The sequence below is a fragment of the Hirundo rustica genome, chromosome 9 (genome assembly GCF_015227805.2).
Source record: "Hirundo rustica isolate bHirRus1 chromosome 9, bHirRus1.pri.v3, whole genome shotgun sequence".
Lineage (NCBI taxonomy): Eukaryota > Metazoa > Chordata > Aves > Passeriformes > Hirundinidae > Hirundo > Hirundo rustica.
Window position 1 is genome coordinate 27755634 of NC_053458.1, and position 16650 is coordinate 27772283.

General features: G+C 51.8%; 1 protein-coding gene across 1 annotated transcript; it reads right to left on the reverse strand.

Moving 5' to 3' along the window:
• Window positions 1-10367: 10367 nt before the first annotated feature.
• On the reverse strand, window positions 10368-13037 carry FASLG (Fas ligand). The gene is made up of 4 exons (XM_040073276.2): window positions 12663-13037; window positions 12294-12339; window positions 11309-11362; window positions 10368-10923 (listed from the first exon to the last, which is right to left on the reverse strand). The coding sequence occupies exons 1-4, from the start codon at window positions 13035-13037 to the stop codon at window positions 10529-10531; spliced, it is 870 nt and encodes a 289-aa protein (XP_039929210.1). The 3' UTR covers window positions 10368-10528.
• Window positions 13038-16650: the final 3613 nt, after the last annotated feature.

The following is a 16650-nucleotide window of genomic DNA, read 5'->3' on the forward strand; positions in this document are numbered from 1 at the left end:
TCTCCACACAGGTATGGAGAATGAGCAACTCAGGGTTCCTCAGGCTACTTAATCACCAGGTGTTTAATTTCTCGCCAGATTAGGCTGTTCTTCACCAGTGGATCTCAAGCATTTCTCTAGTAAGGGTAAAAGTTTTCTCTATTTTTTTCCCCAAGAATGGTTAATTGTGAACTAGAATTTAACTACCAAGGTTCTGCGACCAAAACCTTGCCATGCAAATCCAATAAACTCCTCTCACTTCCTCCTGCTTTTGCTGCTTCCCCAAACAAAATAGTCCTTTCCAAGCCTGTGACAGTTTTGTTACCAATCCCTGACTTTTCTGGGGACAGTTTTTTACATGCTGAGCCATGAAGAGGGCGGTGACCCGTCTCTTGGCAAGGACATCTCAGTTAAATGGGTTCTCAACAGCAGAGAAAGAGTAAGGGAAGGCTGAAAACCATCCAGGTATTGAAGGATTTCTCTTCTATGCGCTTGGCCTCTTCGCCTTCACATCACTTTGCTGATGAGCCAACCTAAAACTTTCAATTTTATACACATCGTATCACTCTCAACCCACACTGATCCCAAGAGATCAATGTGACAAATCTGCAAAAGAACTGGGAAAGCTCCAGCCCCTAAGGAGATTAATGTCACCTTTTTTGTCTGAAGCTCTTCAGGGGCACAGCTGGAAGTAACATTCCTGAGCCTACCTGGTGAACAGCCCCAGTAACACAGCACTGGCAACAGCATCCTCCAACTCCTTTGAACTCAGTAGATGCTTACTTGGATCCTAATCTACTTTTGAGTCTCCTGGGGATTTTACTTCCAAGATTACTGTGTATTCAGCTTCCCACTTAACATTCTCAGGGCAGTCCAGGTGTGATTTTGCCCAAACTCACTTTGGTACCTGCCTCCAGAAGTCACATCTCAGCAAGCCTGCAGGTTTGCATGAGTAAGGCAGGGTGTTCATTTAAACAGTGCCCTTCAAGCCTCCTTTCCTCAGCCTTCAAGGCCTCCATGTTTTTTTATCATCACAGCAGTTCATAAGCTGCCAGGACTTTCAGATTCTTCCCTGCAGAGCGGTTTCCTGACGATGCTGGCCCAGGCATGGCTGGGAGGTGTAGGATGCACAGCAGAGCAGACTGTCTCTCGTCCCTGCTGCCCCTCAGAGAGCCCTCTCAGGCCCCTCTGTCAGGGAATTACGGTGGTGACAGCTCTTTGGAGCAGCGGTGGATCAGCATCACCAGTGCCAGAAGCACACCACCCCCGCTAGCTGCCCTGTCCCTGTCCTCAGTAACCCCTGCTTCCTGCCCAGCGTGGCTTGGTTTCCTGTACCTGCCTTTCCACCAGATAAAGAAGCAGCATTTTCTGTTTGTATCTGCTGTGCTATTAGGCCCCGAGCCGTTTGTCACCATTGCTGCTGATTTTCTCCCTTCCACGTGGCAGAGAGGCGTCACTGGGGACAGTGACAGGCACTTACATCTGGAAGAAGTCTGTCACCCCAGGTGTCTGGTGTGGGAAGGAGTTGTTCATCCTCTCCTGCACATCCCTTCCTCCTCCCTGCCTGCTGAAGGAGGCTTTCACTGATGATGCCTGAGAGCATCCTCAGAGTGCAGAGACTGCACAGAGAAGGGACAGGGACAGCTCTAGCTGGGACCTGGCACTGAGCCGTAGCATGAGAGGATGAAAAGGGCTCTCTAGGCAGTCCCTGTCCAGCCTCCTGTGCCAGGCAGGGCTAAGAAGTAGAGCAGAGTGCTGGCACTTGTCATCCCACCCACCCTGCCCCTGCCACCCCCAGGTGCCATGAAACCTCTGATCACCAGCGTGGAGGAAAGAGCTTCCAAAAGGTGCTCAGCTCAGCACTGGCCATGGAGCCAGAGTGCCTGGGGCAGGGGAGAGCCCGCCAGTCCAGCCTTTGGGGAAGGGTGGGCTTTGTCCCCGTGGAAGGGTGGGCTTTGTCCCCCTGAGCACCAGCAGCTGTGACTCACCCAGTGCAGAGCAGTTTGTGGAATGCAAATCTTGATGAATCAGCAGGGCCTCGGTGTCTCCAGGCTGTTTTGGAACGCCCCCGTGTCACAGTGCCACAGTGCCCAGGCAGCTGGGGGGGTGTCACAATTCCTCCTGGCAGCAGGCAGGACACTGGGACAGGTGAGTGTTGGTGCCAGGCAGCTGGGACCTGCTCAGCTTTCCTTGTGCCACCAAAGAACCTGCTGGCAGACCCGTGTCTTCAGCCAGCACGGAGACCCCTGCCAGTGGCTGCCCAAATCCTGGGCCTCCCCTCAAACCCCTGCCTCCAGCCCCTTGGCTCCCTGCAGGGTTCATGTGTGTGCCCACACCTTTGCCCTGCTCCCCTCGATGCCTTTTGGGGCGACCTAAAAACAGAGGCCAGACAAAATTAAGGGAATAAAAAGCGGGTGTATTTAATGAGGGGCCTGCAGGTACGTTTAGGGCAAACGAAGCCCTCCCAGGAGCTACACCCAAAAAAATGGACAACGGGTCCCAGATTTTTACACTTTTATAAGTTTGGTCCATTTGCATATTGGGGGTTAATCTTCCAATTACATGTTCAGTTAAGGAAATCATTTACCTCAAGTTTGCTTCCCCCCAATTCACTTTTGGTTACATTTCTCAGGGCCTGAGGCAGTGAGGTGTCCTTGATTCCCAGGCCTAGAGAGGAATTGTCGTGTCTGACCACAATGAGAAAGCAGTAGCTGACACTCTACGTGGAGTTTAGAGTTTACACTAAAGAATTGCAGGATTACAAATATATAAACATATAAAAGCTAAAATCCTAAGGCTCCATCACCCTTCTGCTGAAAATATAACTCACAAAGGGCACACTGAGAGTTGGTTCAGAGCAGTGTCCCCAAAGTACCAGGTACTGAAGGGAAACCTTTTGTGTCTGTTTTGTTCTCCCTCCTTGCTCTGAATTGTTTCTTATTAAAAAGAAGCATTTCCTGGTTTTTATCCAGGCTTTCCTTTCCAGCCACTATGACAGAAATTTAACTTTTGACAGAGTTCAGACCACCACCCTCTCCTCAACACACACATAAGGACTCGGGTTGATGCAGCTCCAGCAGCTCAGGTGGCTCCAGCCAAAGCCACAAAACAACCAGAAGGCCCCATATAAGTCCTCCAGGCTTTAAGTGTGATATTGGGGAACTCACTAGGACAGGGAATAGGAGCATTACATCAACTGCAAAACAATTACATTCAATTTCGCTGCGGATTTAAGCACAACACAGTTCAAGGGTCCTGCCTAAAGTGCTGAGAGTTTTACCTGCCCTGACTGGCTGCAGGTTATATTATGGAGGAAAATGCCTGTTATAGACAGAGATAGCATTTATTAATGAATAATGAGTGTGACTTTCCACCCAGACCGTTTCCCACAGCTTCTAACAGCTCAGCCACACGTCATCCACTGTGCCAGCACAGCCCTGCTTGTCTCCTCCACAGCCACTTCCAGAGCCTCCCATGTGCCCCACTCCAACACCTTCCTTCTCATTAATGCCTTCCCAGGATCCACACTGTGGCAGGGGAATGCATGAGGAGGGAGGAATGGCGAGGAGTTGTTTTATCAGCTGGCTGCAGCTGCCAAGGGAGAGGCAGAGGAGCTGGGGATGAAGGCATGAAGGGGAAAATAATGGGCTGGAGGTGTGTGGAAGGCATTGCTTTGTCTTTGTTTCTCACCATCCGAACTTCTTTGAATTAGCAATAAATTAGTGTTCCCCCAGCTGAGTCTGTTTTGGCAGTGAGGGTAACTGGTAAGTGTTCTACCAGCATTTATTCCAGCCATGAGATACAACTGTGCTGTTCAGGAGTAGGAGTGGCTGGGTGGCTGTGGGGGAGCTGATGGGGGTCACCCCACCACAGGTGCCCAATATTGAAATTTCAAGCACAGAAAGGTGTGTCCAGCTAGCAGGTGTCTCTCCTGTAGCACACTCCAGGTGAGACTGAGTGCACCACGCCAGGCTCTGCCCTGCTTGCCCCATTCAGCACACAGGGATGCTGAGAGGGGGGAAGAAAAAGCATTTCCATCTGCATCCCTGGCAGAAATGTATTTACAGGCCTGGCAGGGCCTGGGGAGGGAGGGATTCCCGGCAGACCCTTCCCAGCTCCATGTGAGGTTGAGGTTTTACTGGAAGTCACCACGGAGCCTCGCTGCCCAACTGCTCCCTTTTACACTCTGCGAGAGAGCGCAGAGATGTTTCACATTTCTGTGTTTAATGTGCTCCTGGGGACCACAGGAAACAGCACGTTTTAAAAGTAGATCTTCAAGGGAGGGGTAGTATTTTTTTTTTTTTTCTTTTTGTCACAGAGGAAATTAGAAGTAAAGAATGAGATGCATAAAAAGTGGTTAAAGAAAGACTGAATTTCTGAACCAGTTACATGATGGATACTGCTAGCAGGTGATTCAGTGGTTCTGCACGAGGTTTTCACACCCTAAGAGCAAGAGCGAAGTGTTCAACAGTGGTAGCAGACTTACAGAGGACACAAACCACTAGAAAACTGTTGCGAGAAAACAAAGGGGAGAAGTCTGGTCACAAAAAATGGTCAGTCTTCCAAAGCAGGCCGTGCAAAGAAGCAACACTTGCTGTCTAAGTGATGTTCCTGGAGAGTCAATGGTTTAAGACAGAAACCATGAATTTCTTTTCTCTAAGCCACGTCCTCCATTCATAAAACATTATTCTCTCTCTCTCACTGGCTGCGGGCTGGTGGAGGGAACAAGCTCACCCCTGTCACCATTTCCACACACATTTCTGGTGCTGGGCATGACCTCAGCGCAGTCACTGCGGGAAGTCAGGCAGGTTCTCCTCAGTGCCCTCCAAACCCGGGGTTTCCAGGCAGTGAGCTGAAACGCGGAGAAACGAAAGCGCTGCAGCCAAGTGCCAGTTTTAGGGTTTGGGGTTTTTTTTTCAAAGAGTTCAGTCGTTGTATGGCTGCTGGCAACTCTGCCTTCAGCCCCAGCATCCCCAGCAGCACTCCTCAGCACGGTGGCCTTGGTGTCTGCCACCATGTCCCTGTGTTCTCTTGCTTTGTTCCCTTGGCGCATCCTCCAGCTTCCTTCAAGCACCAGGGCTGGGGTTTTGCTTACTTTTGTCTGCAGGAAGGAAAAGGATGGCAGTGAGTGGAACAATTTTGGCTGAAATGCTGCTCAGGGCTTTCAGGTAGTCTTCTGCAGGAAAGAGGAATCAGCACTTTGAGGCAGAAGCTTCCAGTGCCACCTACGGCCACCAGCAGCCCAGAGCCAAGAGTCTGATGGCAGCAGGAACCTGTGCAGGGGGTGCTCTGCTCCTTCCAGGGATCCTGTGCACAGCACTGGCACTTCTCCTGTGGAGCACTGCAATCCCACCAGCTCCGGAACACGTTTAATCTGTCACTTGGAGGTCTCTGGAGACATGGATGCATGGACTGGCAGATGGATCTCACCCTGTCTTGTCACCAACACCCCCTGTGCAGAATAAAATGCATGTGGTGACAAAATAAACTCTGCAAGGGCAGGGAGACAGGACCTCAGCATGGTTCAAACTGGCTTAGGAAATTACCATCCCCTTCTTTCCATCGACAGCCTTATCTGAGTCACCTCCTCCAGCAAACAGGGTCTCCACAGGATGTGAGGGGGGAATTTCAAGGAAAATGATCATTCCTTTCTGCTGCTTCAGGGAAAAAAAACCAGTCAGCCAACCCACCCTCACTCAAACCAAGTGCAGCAATGGGATTTAACTCCTGAATGTGCTGAATTCCTCCTTCACTGCTGGTATCAAGCAGGGAATCTGAGAAAATTGCATTCTCTTTTGTGCATTCTTGATCTTCTGTTGGTTCAGATTCCTCTTTCAGGACTGTAATGAAAGTCTCTGATACCTGTCCCTCATGCAGAAATCTTATTTAGGAGGCACAAATGTTCCTCTCTGATGCCTTTTTCTCTGGCATATTTTGCCACTATAAACCTCACAGTGGTGAGGAGAGGAAAACATCAGGGGAAATGCATGTCCCCAGCACCCCAGAGCTGAATGACCTGACAAAGGGGAACCAGAGTGAATCCCCAACAACAAAAGAAATCTGGACAGTGAGACTTTTTCAATTGCTGTTGGAGGAAACTGGCTGTGGAATATGGGAAAAGGAGAGAGAGATGTAAAATATCTGTGATGGTTTGTAAGGGGGGAGAGATGTTGATTCTCTCATGGACCGTGCTGAGGAATGGGGAGGCAGCTGAGGGAAAGCGTGTTGTGGTATGAAATTCCACCTGGAGTGTTTAGTTTCTCTGCTACCTAGAGGAATGAGCAGCTTATTTCCAATCAAACCTGTGAGTCCCCAGAGCAGAAAGCCTTTGTGCCTGTTCACACAGCTGCTGCTTGGCTTGGCAGGGGCAGTCCCACAGCTCCTGGGACAGGCCATGTGCAAGGAACAGAACACCTGGCTCTCCTCATCACCCCGCGAGACGAATCAGCAACACCTCATCAAGCTCTTCTTCTTCCTCTTTTCCTTCTTTTTAAAAGTCATTAAAATCAACCAGAAATTCACATGCAGCTCGCCTAACCTACAGCAAAATTACTCTGTCTTTACTCATCTCATCCTCTCTTCCGCCTTGAACCTCAGTCACTTAGTCATGCCTAAAATTCCACTTCTGTAACCATGATGCAATACACCCATGTGTCAGAGCACTAGGAGAATTACAGCAATACCCACATCTACCCCTCTTCCTTTTCTCCTGTCTCTAACCATTAGACAATGCTCTTTCCCAACCTGGTAAAGATTTACCAGAGTCTGTGCAGCTCCTCAGGCTGGAAGAAGTGACCCCACACAGGACATAGCAACGGAAACTCAAAGAGCTCAAGGCTGGCTTCAGGTTAAAAAAAAAAAAAAAATATATATATATATATATATATATATATAAATAAGAAGTCTGTGATGCAGCCCCTTCTGCCCCCTTGGTTACAGCACACCCTGAGCCTACACAAGGTTTGCAAGGCACTGGTCTCCCTTTTCCTCCAGCAGGGCAGGTAAATAGGGTACAGCATCTAATGCACATCCACCACAAGAGAGGCCAAATCTCTGCCAAGCAGCTCTGTGTGCTGAGCAAAACAGAATAAATATTTGCAGTGCAGAGCCCCCATTTGGGCATCCAAACACGTGGGCATCTTCTGGGAAGGGTTCAGCTGCCCACGGGAGTTTTCTGTGTGCCAGGCAGTGGGAGCAGACCAGAGAACCCTTATCAGGAGATGATATGGGCTCACTTCTTGGCAGCCACGTTCTCTGCAGAGGGGGTGTCTCTGGAGCCCTGTTAAATGGTGCTGAAACCACTGAGGCACCTCCACAGCTGACCCACCTGCTCCATCAGGAGAGAGGATGTCAGCTCTCCACTGCAACCGTGGCCTGCAGGGCAGAGAAAACCCAAACATCCCAGTGGTCAGTCCTGCTGGTGCACCTGGGATATCCCATCTCCTGCAGAGACCCTTCCCTTGCTGGGGAGAGAACAAAATACTTGGTAAGTTCAAATTAAATTCCAATAATTTATTTTTCTTAAAAATAAAATTTTAAGCACAGCCCAAGAGCCCAAGAGCTATTAAAAATCACAGAACGATTTGGCCCGAAGATCACTCCAACAACCCCTGTTTAGGACAGGTAAAGGGTTGTTTAGTCTCTCTTCTGTTGGACCCAGTTCCTCGGCGCCCCTCCCACCAGGCCTTGAACACTTCAGGGATGGGGCATCCACAGCTTCTCTGCGCAGTGCCAGGGCCTCATCACCCTCACGGGGAAGAATTTCTTCCCAATGTCCAATCTAGACCTACACCCTTTCAGTTTAAAGCCTTTCCCCTTTTTCCTGTCACTCCATGCCCTTGTCACGAGTCCCTTTCCGGCCCTCTGCCCTTCAGGCACTGCTAGGGGCTCTGAGGTCTCCCTGGAAGCTCCTCCAGGCCGAACAACCCCAGTTCTCTCATCCCCAGAGAGCCTAATATCAGCATTAAATACTCATTGAGTATTTAATGGTAACAATTAGCAAAAATGTCTTTAAATGAACAGCTCATTAGCTAGATAAGCTGATGGCTTTATTGAAGTCGGTGTGGCAGGAGCAGCCCATGAATTGACTCCACGCAGCTTGAAATGGTTTAACCCTGTCATGACCTCGCTCCCAATGTTAGTCAGAGCCCGGGAGCTCAGCGGTGGCTTTGCTCTGGGCACTGCAGGGGGATTTTTGAGGGAGGGATGACAGAGCAGAACCACGTCTCACTGCCGGCTGTGCCGCTGGCTCAGGAGCAGACCTCGGGCCTGCCCCTGCCCCTGCCCCAGCTCTGCCCGCCTCAGGAGGCCCAGCAGCGCTCGTAACAGCGCTGCCCAGCCCCTGTGCCGCTGAAACCTGCGGGCCTTTGGCGTTTCAGGGCAGGGCAGATCTCGCCCGCTCCCGAGAGAGAAAGCTCATCCTGCCCCAGAGCTGACTGCAGCCACAGCCTGCATGTGTGGTGACCTGGAGAAGCCTTCGGGGTCCTTCCAGCCCTTCCAACACGGTGCCAGCAGAGAGAGGAACCTCAGGGCAGGTTTCCTGGGGTCCTGGAGTGCCCTGCCCATCTCCAGGCTGCTCCCCAGGAAACAAGGGAAGCACCTGATGTGCTCAGCCAGTTCGGCTACAGAGACAGCTGTACAAAGAGCTTCCCACTCCCCACTTGGATGTCCCATCACCAGGAGGGCAACACAGCCCAAGCAGCAATCAGAGGAGGCCAGCAATTCCAGCCTCTCCTGGGAAGGCCTGGATTCAGCAGCTCCTTCTGATAAAACTTGCAGGGGTAAGGGTGGTGAGAAAAAGTCAAGCCAGAAAATCCCTAAACTTCATCCTTTTGACATTTTTTCCAACCTGAGAAATGCGGTGGAAACATCAGCAATGGCTATGTGAACAGTTTTCCCCTCACACCGGCCACAGCAGCAGCCAGACCGTTGAGAAGCTTTGAAGAAATGAACTTCTCTGAAGGAGACAACACAAAGCACAGACCACCAAGCTGAGAGCAGCACCATGGAAAAGGGAAAAAATTGCTTCAGGCTGCTGAGAGCCACCAGCAGAGCTGCAGGAAGGCAGGAGCAGGGCCAAAGATGATGATGGGCCACAGCTACAGCCCTTGTTGTCCTGCCTGGTGGCTATGTCAGTGACCCAGGATTAGAACTCCGTGGACCTGACACCAGGATGAACAAATAGGGTTTGGGGGTTTTTTTACACTATTTCTTTGCCCTTCAGATTGCTCTGTGAGAAGTGCTTCTGGGGCCAGAGGTGACACAGATGGTGCCTTTGGGGACAGCAGTGGAGCCAAAAGTGCCTGGCTCCACTCAAACTCTAAACTGTGGTTTGAGATCAGCCTCTTCCTGGTGGCCAAAGTGGGCTTGGGCTGCCTGGTCTGTGCTGCCCACAAACACCTTCCCAGCCCCCAGATCCTGATGTTTCCATGCTGGAGCTCCAAAGCCTCATGGAAAGGGCCAAGCAGGCAGCAAAGAGGGATGAGGCCCCCAGATTTCTGCTGGAGGAAGAATGAGGCGCTGACCCCTGATCACAGAGGCCTTGCAGTGCTTTGGCCATGGCAGAAGCCTGTTGCACCAAATGAGGAGAGGACAGCACCGCTCACTAGAAAAATATATGTTTACCATCTGTGTTGTGCTCAAGAGAGAACATTTCATGGGAAGGGCCCCAGCACTGACAGGTGCCAGCATATCACCCCCTGCATCAGGAAAGGGGTGGCCAGACCAGGCCCCCATGGAGAACCCTCACCTGCTGAAAGGGCAACAGGGGGGCTTGAGGTGCTGCTTTCACCTTCAGCGCCACAGCCCTGCACTGCTGCATTGGTTGGATTGCACCAGCAGAGCCTGTGGCCACCCCCACCACCCCCACCACCCCCACCACCCCCACCACCATGGTGTGGTCACACTGTCACTTGTGGGACACCCCTCACAGCACTGCTCCTTCTGGCGTGTTCCTTGCAAGGTGGTTGGGGTGAGACAAATCAAGTGGTTGGGGAGCATTTTCTGGGATGGGAAGGGTCCATAAGTTAACACAAAATGAACGCAGCACCTATCCCAGCCCAGCCAGCAGGAAGTGCCTGTGGTACAGCAGTCACAGTGCCGGGCGTGGGGCCAGCCACAGCTCAGGGGGAGCAGCTGTTCACATTTCTCATCCCCACAGCACTGTCTGTGGTGTGGTGTCATGACCCAGACACCTCCTTAACATCACCCAGCTGTCCCCACCAGGGCTGTGACACCACGGGGAGCAGCAGGTCCCACCATCTTCTCAGGCAGCAAGTAGTGAGTTCCAGCAGGGTCTTCAGCACGCCACATTTTGGGTTTGTGGGGGCGTTTTGTAAGGAGGATATGTGCAATTCTGCTCAGGCTGATGCAGCACAGCCCTGGTGCTTTCCAGGTGTCTGCTTTCAAGCCTGTAGCTGTTGTTCGAATCCCCTCATGCTGAAGCCCAAAGATGTTTTCTGGGTGGGTTTTGTGGTGCCACAGCGCCCAGGCAGCGCTCAGCCCTCACGCATCTGGGTGTGTGCGAAGGGGCTGCCAGCCACGCTCCCTTTCAAAGCTTAAACAAGCCGAAGAAAGTCTTGGATTCCTCAAAATTAACCAGGGCGATTTTGGAGACGTTGACGTGCAAACTGTCCATCTTCCTGAGCTTGAAGACAGCCCCCAGGTAGCTGTTGCGGGCCCACATCCTCTGCCCCGTGCAGAAGTTGAAGGCTTTGTCCTCCATGAGCACGAGGCTGCCCGGGGAGGCCGGGTTCCTCTTGTACACCACGTGGGACAGGAGCTGGCTGTCACAGGCACTGCCGCGGAACAGGACCTTGGAGTACACGAAGTACAGCCCGGGCTCGCTGATGAGCAGCCCCCGGTTGTGGTACTGGATGCCACTGGTGTAGGCATGGCCAGAGATGGGCTCCCACTCCAGAGGGAGGTCTTGCTGGGCTGGGTTGCCTGGGAGCCGAAACGAGACAAAAAAAGGGCTTGTAAGTACATTCAGTTGTGCGTTTTCTCCTCGGGTCGCACCCCACATCGCAGGGCAGCCCAGCCGTTCTCCAAGCCTCGTCTGGAAAGTCCTCCCCGGCCTCACTCCCCACCAACACCAGCCCCCAGTGACAGCTCCTGCCCTGCATGCCCAAAAACCAAGCCAAAACCAGGCCTCACTGAGAGGCACAGATGAGGGGGAGGGTTTTATCTGCGGAGCGAATTTCCGCTGCCAGAGCAGACGTGTCACCTGAGGAGAAGAGGAAAGCCCGCGTGAGGTGGGCTCCTCAAAACTCCAGCCATGCCACCCTCTGATGCTGCCACAGCTGCCCACCCCTGCTCCCTCAGCCCGTACCTGTTAAATGTGCCGCCCTCCTCGCCTCCTTTCGCACCGGCTGCTCCTTCTGCCCTGCACAGGGATAGGGAAGACGTTGGCCACCTGCTCCATGGAGAAGTCGGCCCAGAGAGCAGGGGGAGGCAGCCACAAAGGTGACACCTGAGACCCTGCAAACCGTCCCACTGGCCAGGCAGGAAGCGGAGCTGTGCTCGGGAAGGGAGAGCACAGCTGGGAGAACTCTGCCTTCCCTGGAGGGCTGAGTTCCCTTTGGAGACATGGGCCAGTTCCAGTGACTCGCTATTCGGATCCCATCCCACTCCATCCCTTCCTTTTTCTTCAACGTCTACTTCATGTTCCCTAATTTTAGAAGCAGCCTTTTCTTTTCTCGAGTCAAATTTTCCTCTCTGCTCCCACTTCTCCTTTACACTATTTCCCTGTTTCTATTTATTTATCCAGCCCCCTCAAGAAATTCAGGTTTATTATTGATGATCAGCTTCTGCTAAAGAAGCCTGTGATCAGAACACTGAGCATCCAGTTCAAATGACAGCTCCCCTTCCCCTAAAGGGGAAAATCTATTGGTAGAGGAGTGGATGAGAGCCAGGACTGCCCTTTCCCTAGAATTTTGCAATTTCATTTTTTTTTTTTTTTTTTTTTAATTCAGTATCAGAGCAAGTTTGAAAATAATTTTTCTAATAACTAAAAATCTTAAGGCGGGGGGAGGAACACAATTTTTCAGATCTAGAAAAAACTGTCAAGAGGAATGAAAATTTATTTCTGACTTGTGCATTTTTGAAAAGGATGTCCTCGCTTATTAACATGGAATGCAAAAGAAAAGCAACAGTTTGAAAGTTCAAAATGCAATTTTTAAATTGTTCTGCCCAAATTAAAACTTTTGTTTTCTTTTTTCTTCCCCCCCCCCCCCCCAAGTGAAATCTAGACAAATTGGCAGGTTCTTGTGGAAAGTTTCAATTTCACTGGGTTCCTCCTCCAGGCACAGACTCACCCGTGAGTTTCTGAGAGGCTGGAGGGATGTGCTCAGCGCTGGCAGACTGTCAAGAGAGAAGAGGGACACGGGCTCAGACTGAGAGCATCAGCAGCCGAGCGCTGCCTTTGGCAGTGACGAAATCTGGGTGCCCGTGGGGAGCTGCAAAGTGCTGAGAAATACACAGGGCAGCACCCAGGAGCACAGAGATTTCCAGATAAATCCGTCACCAACCGAGCAGCCCCTCACGGCATCAAGCGCCCCCCCTTCCTCTGTCACAGCAGAGCTGAAATGCCACCGTCCTGCCCCTTGGGGAGCATCTCTGGCACGATTCCAAGTGTTCCTTTCCCCGTTTCCCCAGGGACCTGTGCCCAGCCAGGCAGACCTCACCTCTCTGAGTTCATCCACTTCCTTCTCCAGGTGAAAAATCTTAAATATGCTCAGCCCGACTCCCGTGAAGGCCACCAGGATCAGCAGGAACATCACGAGGAAGCCGACGCTCCTCCTTTCGCTGTCGTTCCGCGGCTTTCTCCTCCGGTCGGGTACGGGCGGTGGGAAAGGAGCCCCGGGGGGCGCGGTGGGGCAGGGAGCCCCTGCATCGGCGCAGCCGTCCACCCAAAAGATCTGCGGGTAGTAGTTCAGGTTCTGTTGCACGGGCGGCAGCGGGACGGGCCGGACGTGCCTGCTGGGATCGTCCTTGTGGCATCCGAAACCTGCCGGGCTCGGCGCAGCCCCGCGGGCAGCTCTGCCCTGGTAAGGCTGCATCCCTGCGGCGGCACACCCGGCCGGGATGCTGCCGCTCCCAGAGCCCCAGAGCATCAGCGGCACAGCCCCTTCCACCCTGCGGGGATGCTGCCACCCCCAGAGCCCCAGAGCATCAGCAGCAAAGCCCCTTCCACCCTGCGGGGATGCTGCCACCCCCAGAGCCCCAGAGCATCAGCAGCAAAGCCCCTTCCGGCCCGGCTGGGGCTCGGGACGCGGGCGCTCCTCCCACAGCCCCGCTCCGGGGCTCCGCCATCCACCGCCCGCCGCAGCTCCCCAAAAGAGCACAGGCTGCCGCCGCCTCCCCGCCGCCCGACCGCCAGCGAGGCTGTGGAACAAAGGGAACGACAAACTCTCCGGCACCCTGCACCGCAAGGGAGAGACGGAGCCGAGGAGTCCGCCCCAGCTGGAGGGTGCAGAACCGATCCCAAGCGGGATGCGGGGGGATCGCTCCGTTCCGTACCGCCGGACGTCCCACCCTTCCTTGGCAGCCCCGCGGGGCACGGATCCCGAGGCACGGGACACGGACGCTGCCCTGCTGCGGTAAAAGCTCGGTGAGAAGAGGAAGAGCAGTGAGTGCAGGGGGCTCAGAGGGCTACCCTCCTGCCTTCCAAGGGAAAACACAGAATCCAGACCATGCAATATCCTAATGAGGAGAGGCGGGGACAATTCCATTTCTCCATTTCCATTCCTCATTTACTGCAGATTTCTAAGTGGGGACAGTGAGATTTCCCCGCAGATTTATAGGTGTTCACAGGCGATTATAAATGTTGGGGTTTTTTTGCACTTTACAGACTCGTGTTGAAGTGCGTGTTTGTATGGGGTAGTGTTAAAAAAAAGGAAATGCTTAATACAAGAGCAAACCAGAGATTTGTCTCCTGTGGCTGAAGGAAGCAATCACAATACACAGGCTTTGATCTTGAACATCAAGAGATGGGATCTGAGAAGGGCACATTTGAACAACCTTCGCACACTTGTTTCTCTGAAGCAAGGGCTCAGCTTTGCCTGCAACCACACCAATAAATCAGAGGTGCTGACAAAGCCTTGCCTGCACCACCAGACACCCCACAGCTTTTTGAAGATATTCACCAGCCCTTTGCCACAGCAGCGATCCACAGCACAGCCTTCAACAACCCCACCTGGCTCCTCCTCACACTTCTGGGTTTAAAAGACACACAAGCAACAAAAATCCAACTCTAACAAGTTCAGCTTGGTCACACCTCCCCTGGCTCAGTCCCCCTCTGTCTGTCCCAGAACAGCCACCCAAGGACAGGTCCCCATCCTCTCCCATTACAAGAGAGGGTCACACGATGCCTTTGCCTGGAAAGGATCCAATCCCACATTTTCCTGACTCTGTGTTTAATGCCAACAGCTTATTGAGGTGGGATTGAGGAGAGAGTAGCAGTTTCCCTTAAATGTCACAAGTGTTCTTACTCCACACCCACTGCTTCCCACTTTCACAAAGATGCTCGTTTAAAGGGTGAGGGAGAGGGAGAGACAAGGAAACCAGCTGAAGCCATTTCAGCTGCACCTTCTTTTTCGGATGCCCAGATCAAGAGCCTGCCAATACCCCATGTGGTGGCCAACCAAAAACTGGGGCTATTTTACCATCAAAAGATGCTTAGTGCACAACAGGCTTTCAGGGCCCTCTCCCTCTGCTGTGCTGGTCCTGCTTCACTCTCCATTTTCCTGTCAGCCCCTTCAGACACCACTGAGATGACAGACACTGACTGGAGGACAGGCAGGGCTGTGCCTGCACAGCATATCAGGATCACAGAGCCACAGGATGGCCGAGGATGGAAGGGACCTCTGGAGATCCTCTGGTCCAAGAAAAAGCAGGTTCTGGTGCCTGCAGGCTCTGTGTTCTGCTGGCTTCCTGCTGCTCAAATGGCACAGGATATTAACAGGATGACTGAAATAATGGCAGGACAATTTGCTGTAGGTAGGCACTCCAGTCACATGAGTTTTGCTAGAAGGCCTAGAGCCAGAATTTAGACAAGGCTGAGCCCTCCTAACATGTGGGGTAAGGACAGCTGGGCAGGAAATCAGGGCATAAGGAGGACAAGAGGGGTGTCAGATTTGCCTCCACCACCCTCTCCCCCTCTTGAATCAGTCTGTACACCCTGTCTCCAGCAGCCCTATTAATATTGTTTGAACAGGAAGGAATATTTTCCAATGGAAACACCTTCCATAGCCCCCATCAGAGAACTGTGCCCCTTAACCAAACCAACAGAAAACATTACATAGACTGCAAAAGAGGGTTTGCTCAGAACACTCTCCATCCCCAATTCACCCACAGAGGAGGGGTGGGAGCTCTTATTAACAAGACACACAATTATGCTAAAGTTGATGGCAGAGAATCAGCCAGCAGCGAAGAGTTTGTATCATCAGGATTTAGGGACAGAAGAAACACCTGCCTGAAACAGCCCAAAGAGAGCAGGACTTGAACAATGGTCCAGATCTAATACCTGACAGAAAATGAGCCCTGAAACTCAAACCAAAAACTGAAGTGTGAACCTCTGTGTAGGAGAAGCTCTCACCGTGTTTTGGACAGAGTCTCTCTGGAAGTAATTAACAAATATTTCCTATTACACTAATGACTAGTGGAAATGTTAAAAAGCAACTCTTGAAAGCCAACAGGGTCACAGGAGTTACACCCAAGAGCAACTGAGAAAGGTGAGAATCATTTGCATTCAAAACCACAGGATTCAACATGATGAGGACAGAGAATTGAATGAGAAGAAAACAAGGTGAGAAACAAAGACTGCAGATCAAGCTCTTTGGGTAGAAAACAATGTGCTAGAAAGAAAACAAGTCTGAAGCTGAGAGGCTCCTCAGCTTGACGCGAGCTTCCAGCAGGGAACGCCCACAGGCTCCTGTGAGAGCTCACACACAGCTCTGGACAGCTACAGACACTCCTGGAACTCACGAGTCTTTGTTCAACTCCAGAGAGGCTTTGGAAGAAGTTGCAGGAACTGTTGGACTGAAAGTAGGTTCAAATCTGTCTGTTCAAGAGCAGATTGGCAGGGAGGGATGGACAGTGTGTGGAAAACCTGTGAAGAGAGGGATTATTTCCAGCAGCAGAGAGCTCTGAATTCTCACAGAATAAAAAGCCTCTCAAGGAGCCACGAATTGTGAACCAAATGTGAAGGAGTTTGAACAAAAAGATGGATTTTTGACTGAACACTGGTACGGATGCCTGTGAGAGCCGCCTCCAAAGGGAGAGGAACCTCCACCTGCTGAAGGCTCAGAGGCACGTGGAAGGCACCAAAAGTCACCCAGTCTTTGCACTTAGCACTGACATCTTCATGTTGTTTTTTTACGTCTTTATTTAACAGTTTGGGGTTCTCAAATAAAGGTGATGCTTTCCATTTCCTCAATAACTGCTCTCCTTGCTAGGAGCATTTCTTGCACATGTAAAGCCATGGCAAGGACATTCAGATATTCACACTCAAGAACAGGTTTTAAAGTCCACTGTTAACAGCTCTGGCCTGGCATTACAGTGCTTAACACATCCCCCTTCCAGGGAGCAAGGTGCTCTGTCCTCTCCTTCACCCTGATTCCAACAAGCAGCCAGCAGCCCTGAATTCAGCAAAAGAGGGTTCTGTCCTGGGAT

What these genes read in the sequence shown, in the direction of transcription:
- FASLG (XM_040073276.2), bottom strand. Translation starts at nt 13,037, where the DNA reads ATGCAGCCTTACCAGGGCAGAGCTGCCCGCGGGGCTGCGCCGAGCCCG. An exon ending in AAGTGGATGAACTCAGAGAG is followed by an intron (nt 12,340 to 12,662) that starts GTGAGGTCTGCC and finishes CTCTCTTGACAG; the next exon opens with TCTGCCAGCGCTGAGCACAT. An exon ending in AGCCTCTCAGAAACTCACGG is followed by an intron (nt 11,363 to 12,293) that starts GTGAGTCTGTGC and finishes ATCCCTGTGCAG; the next exon opens with GGCAGAAGGAGCAGCCGGTG.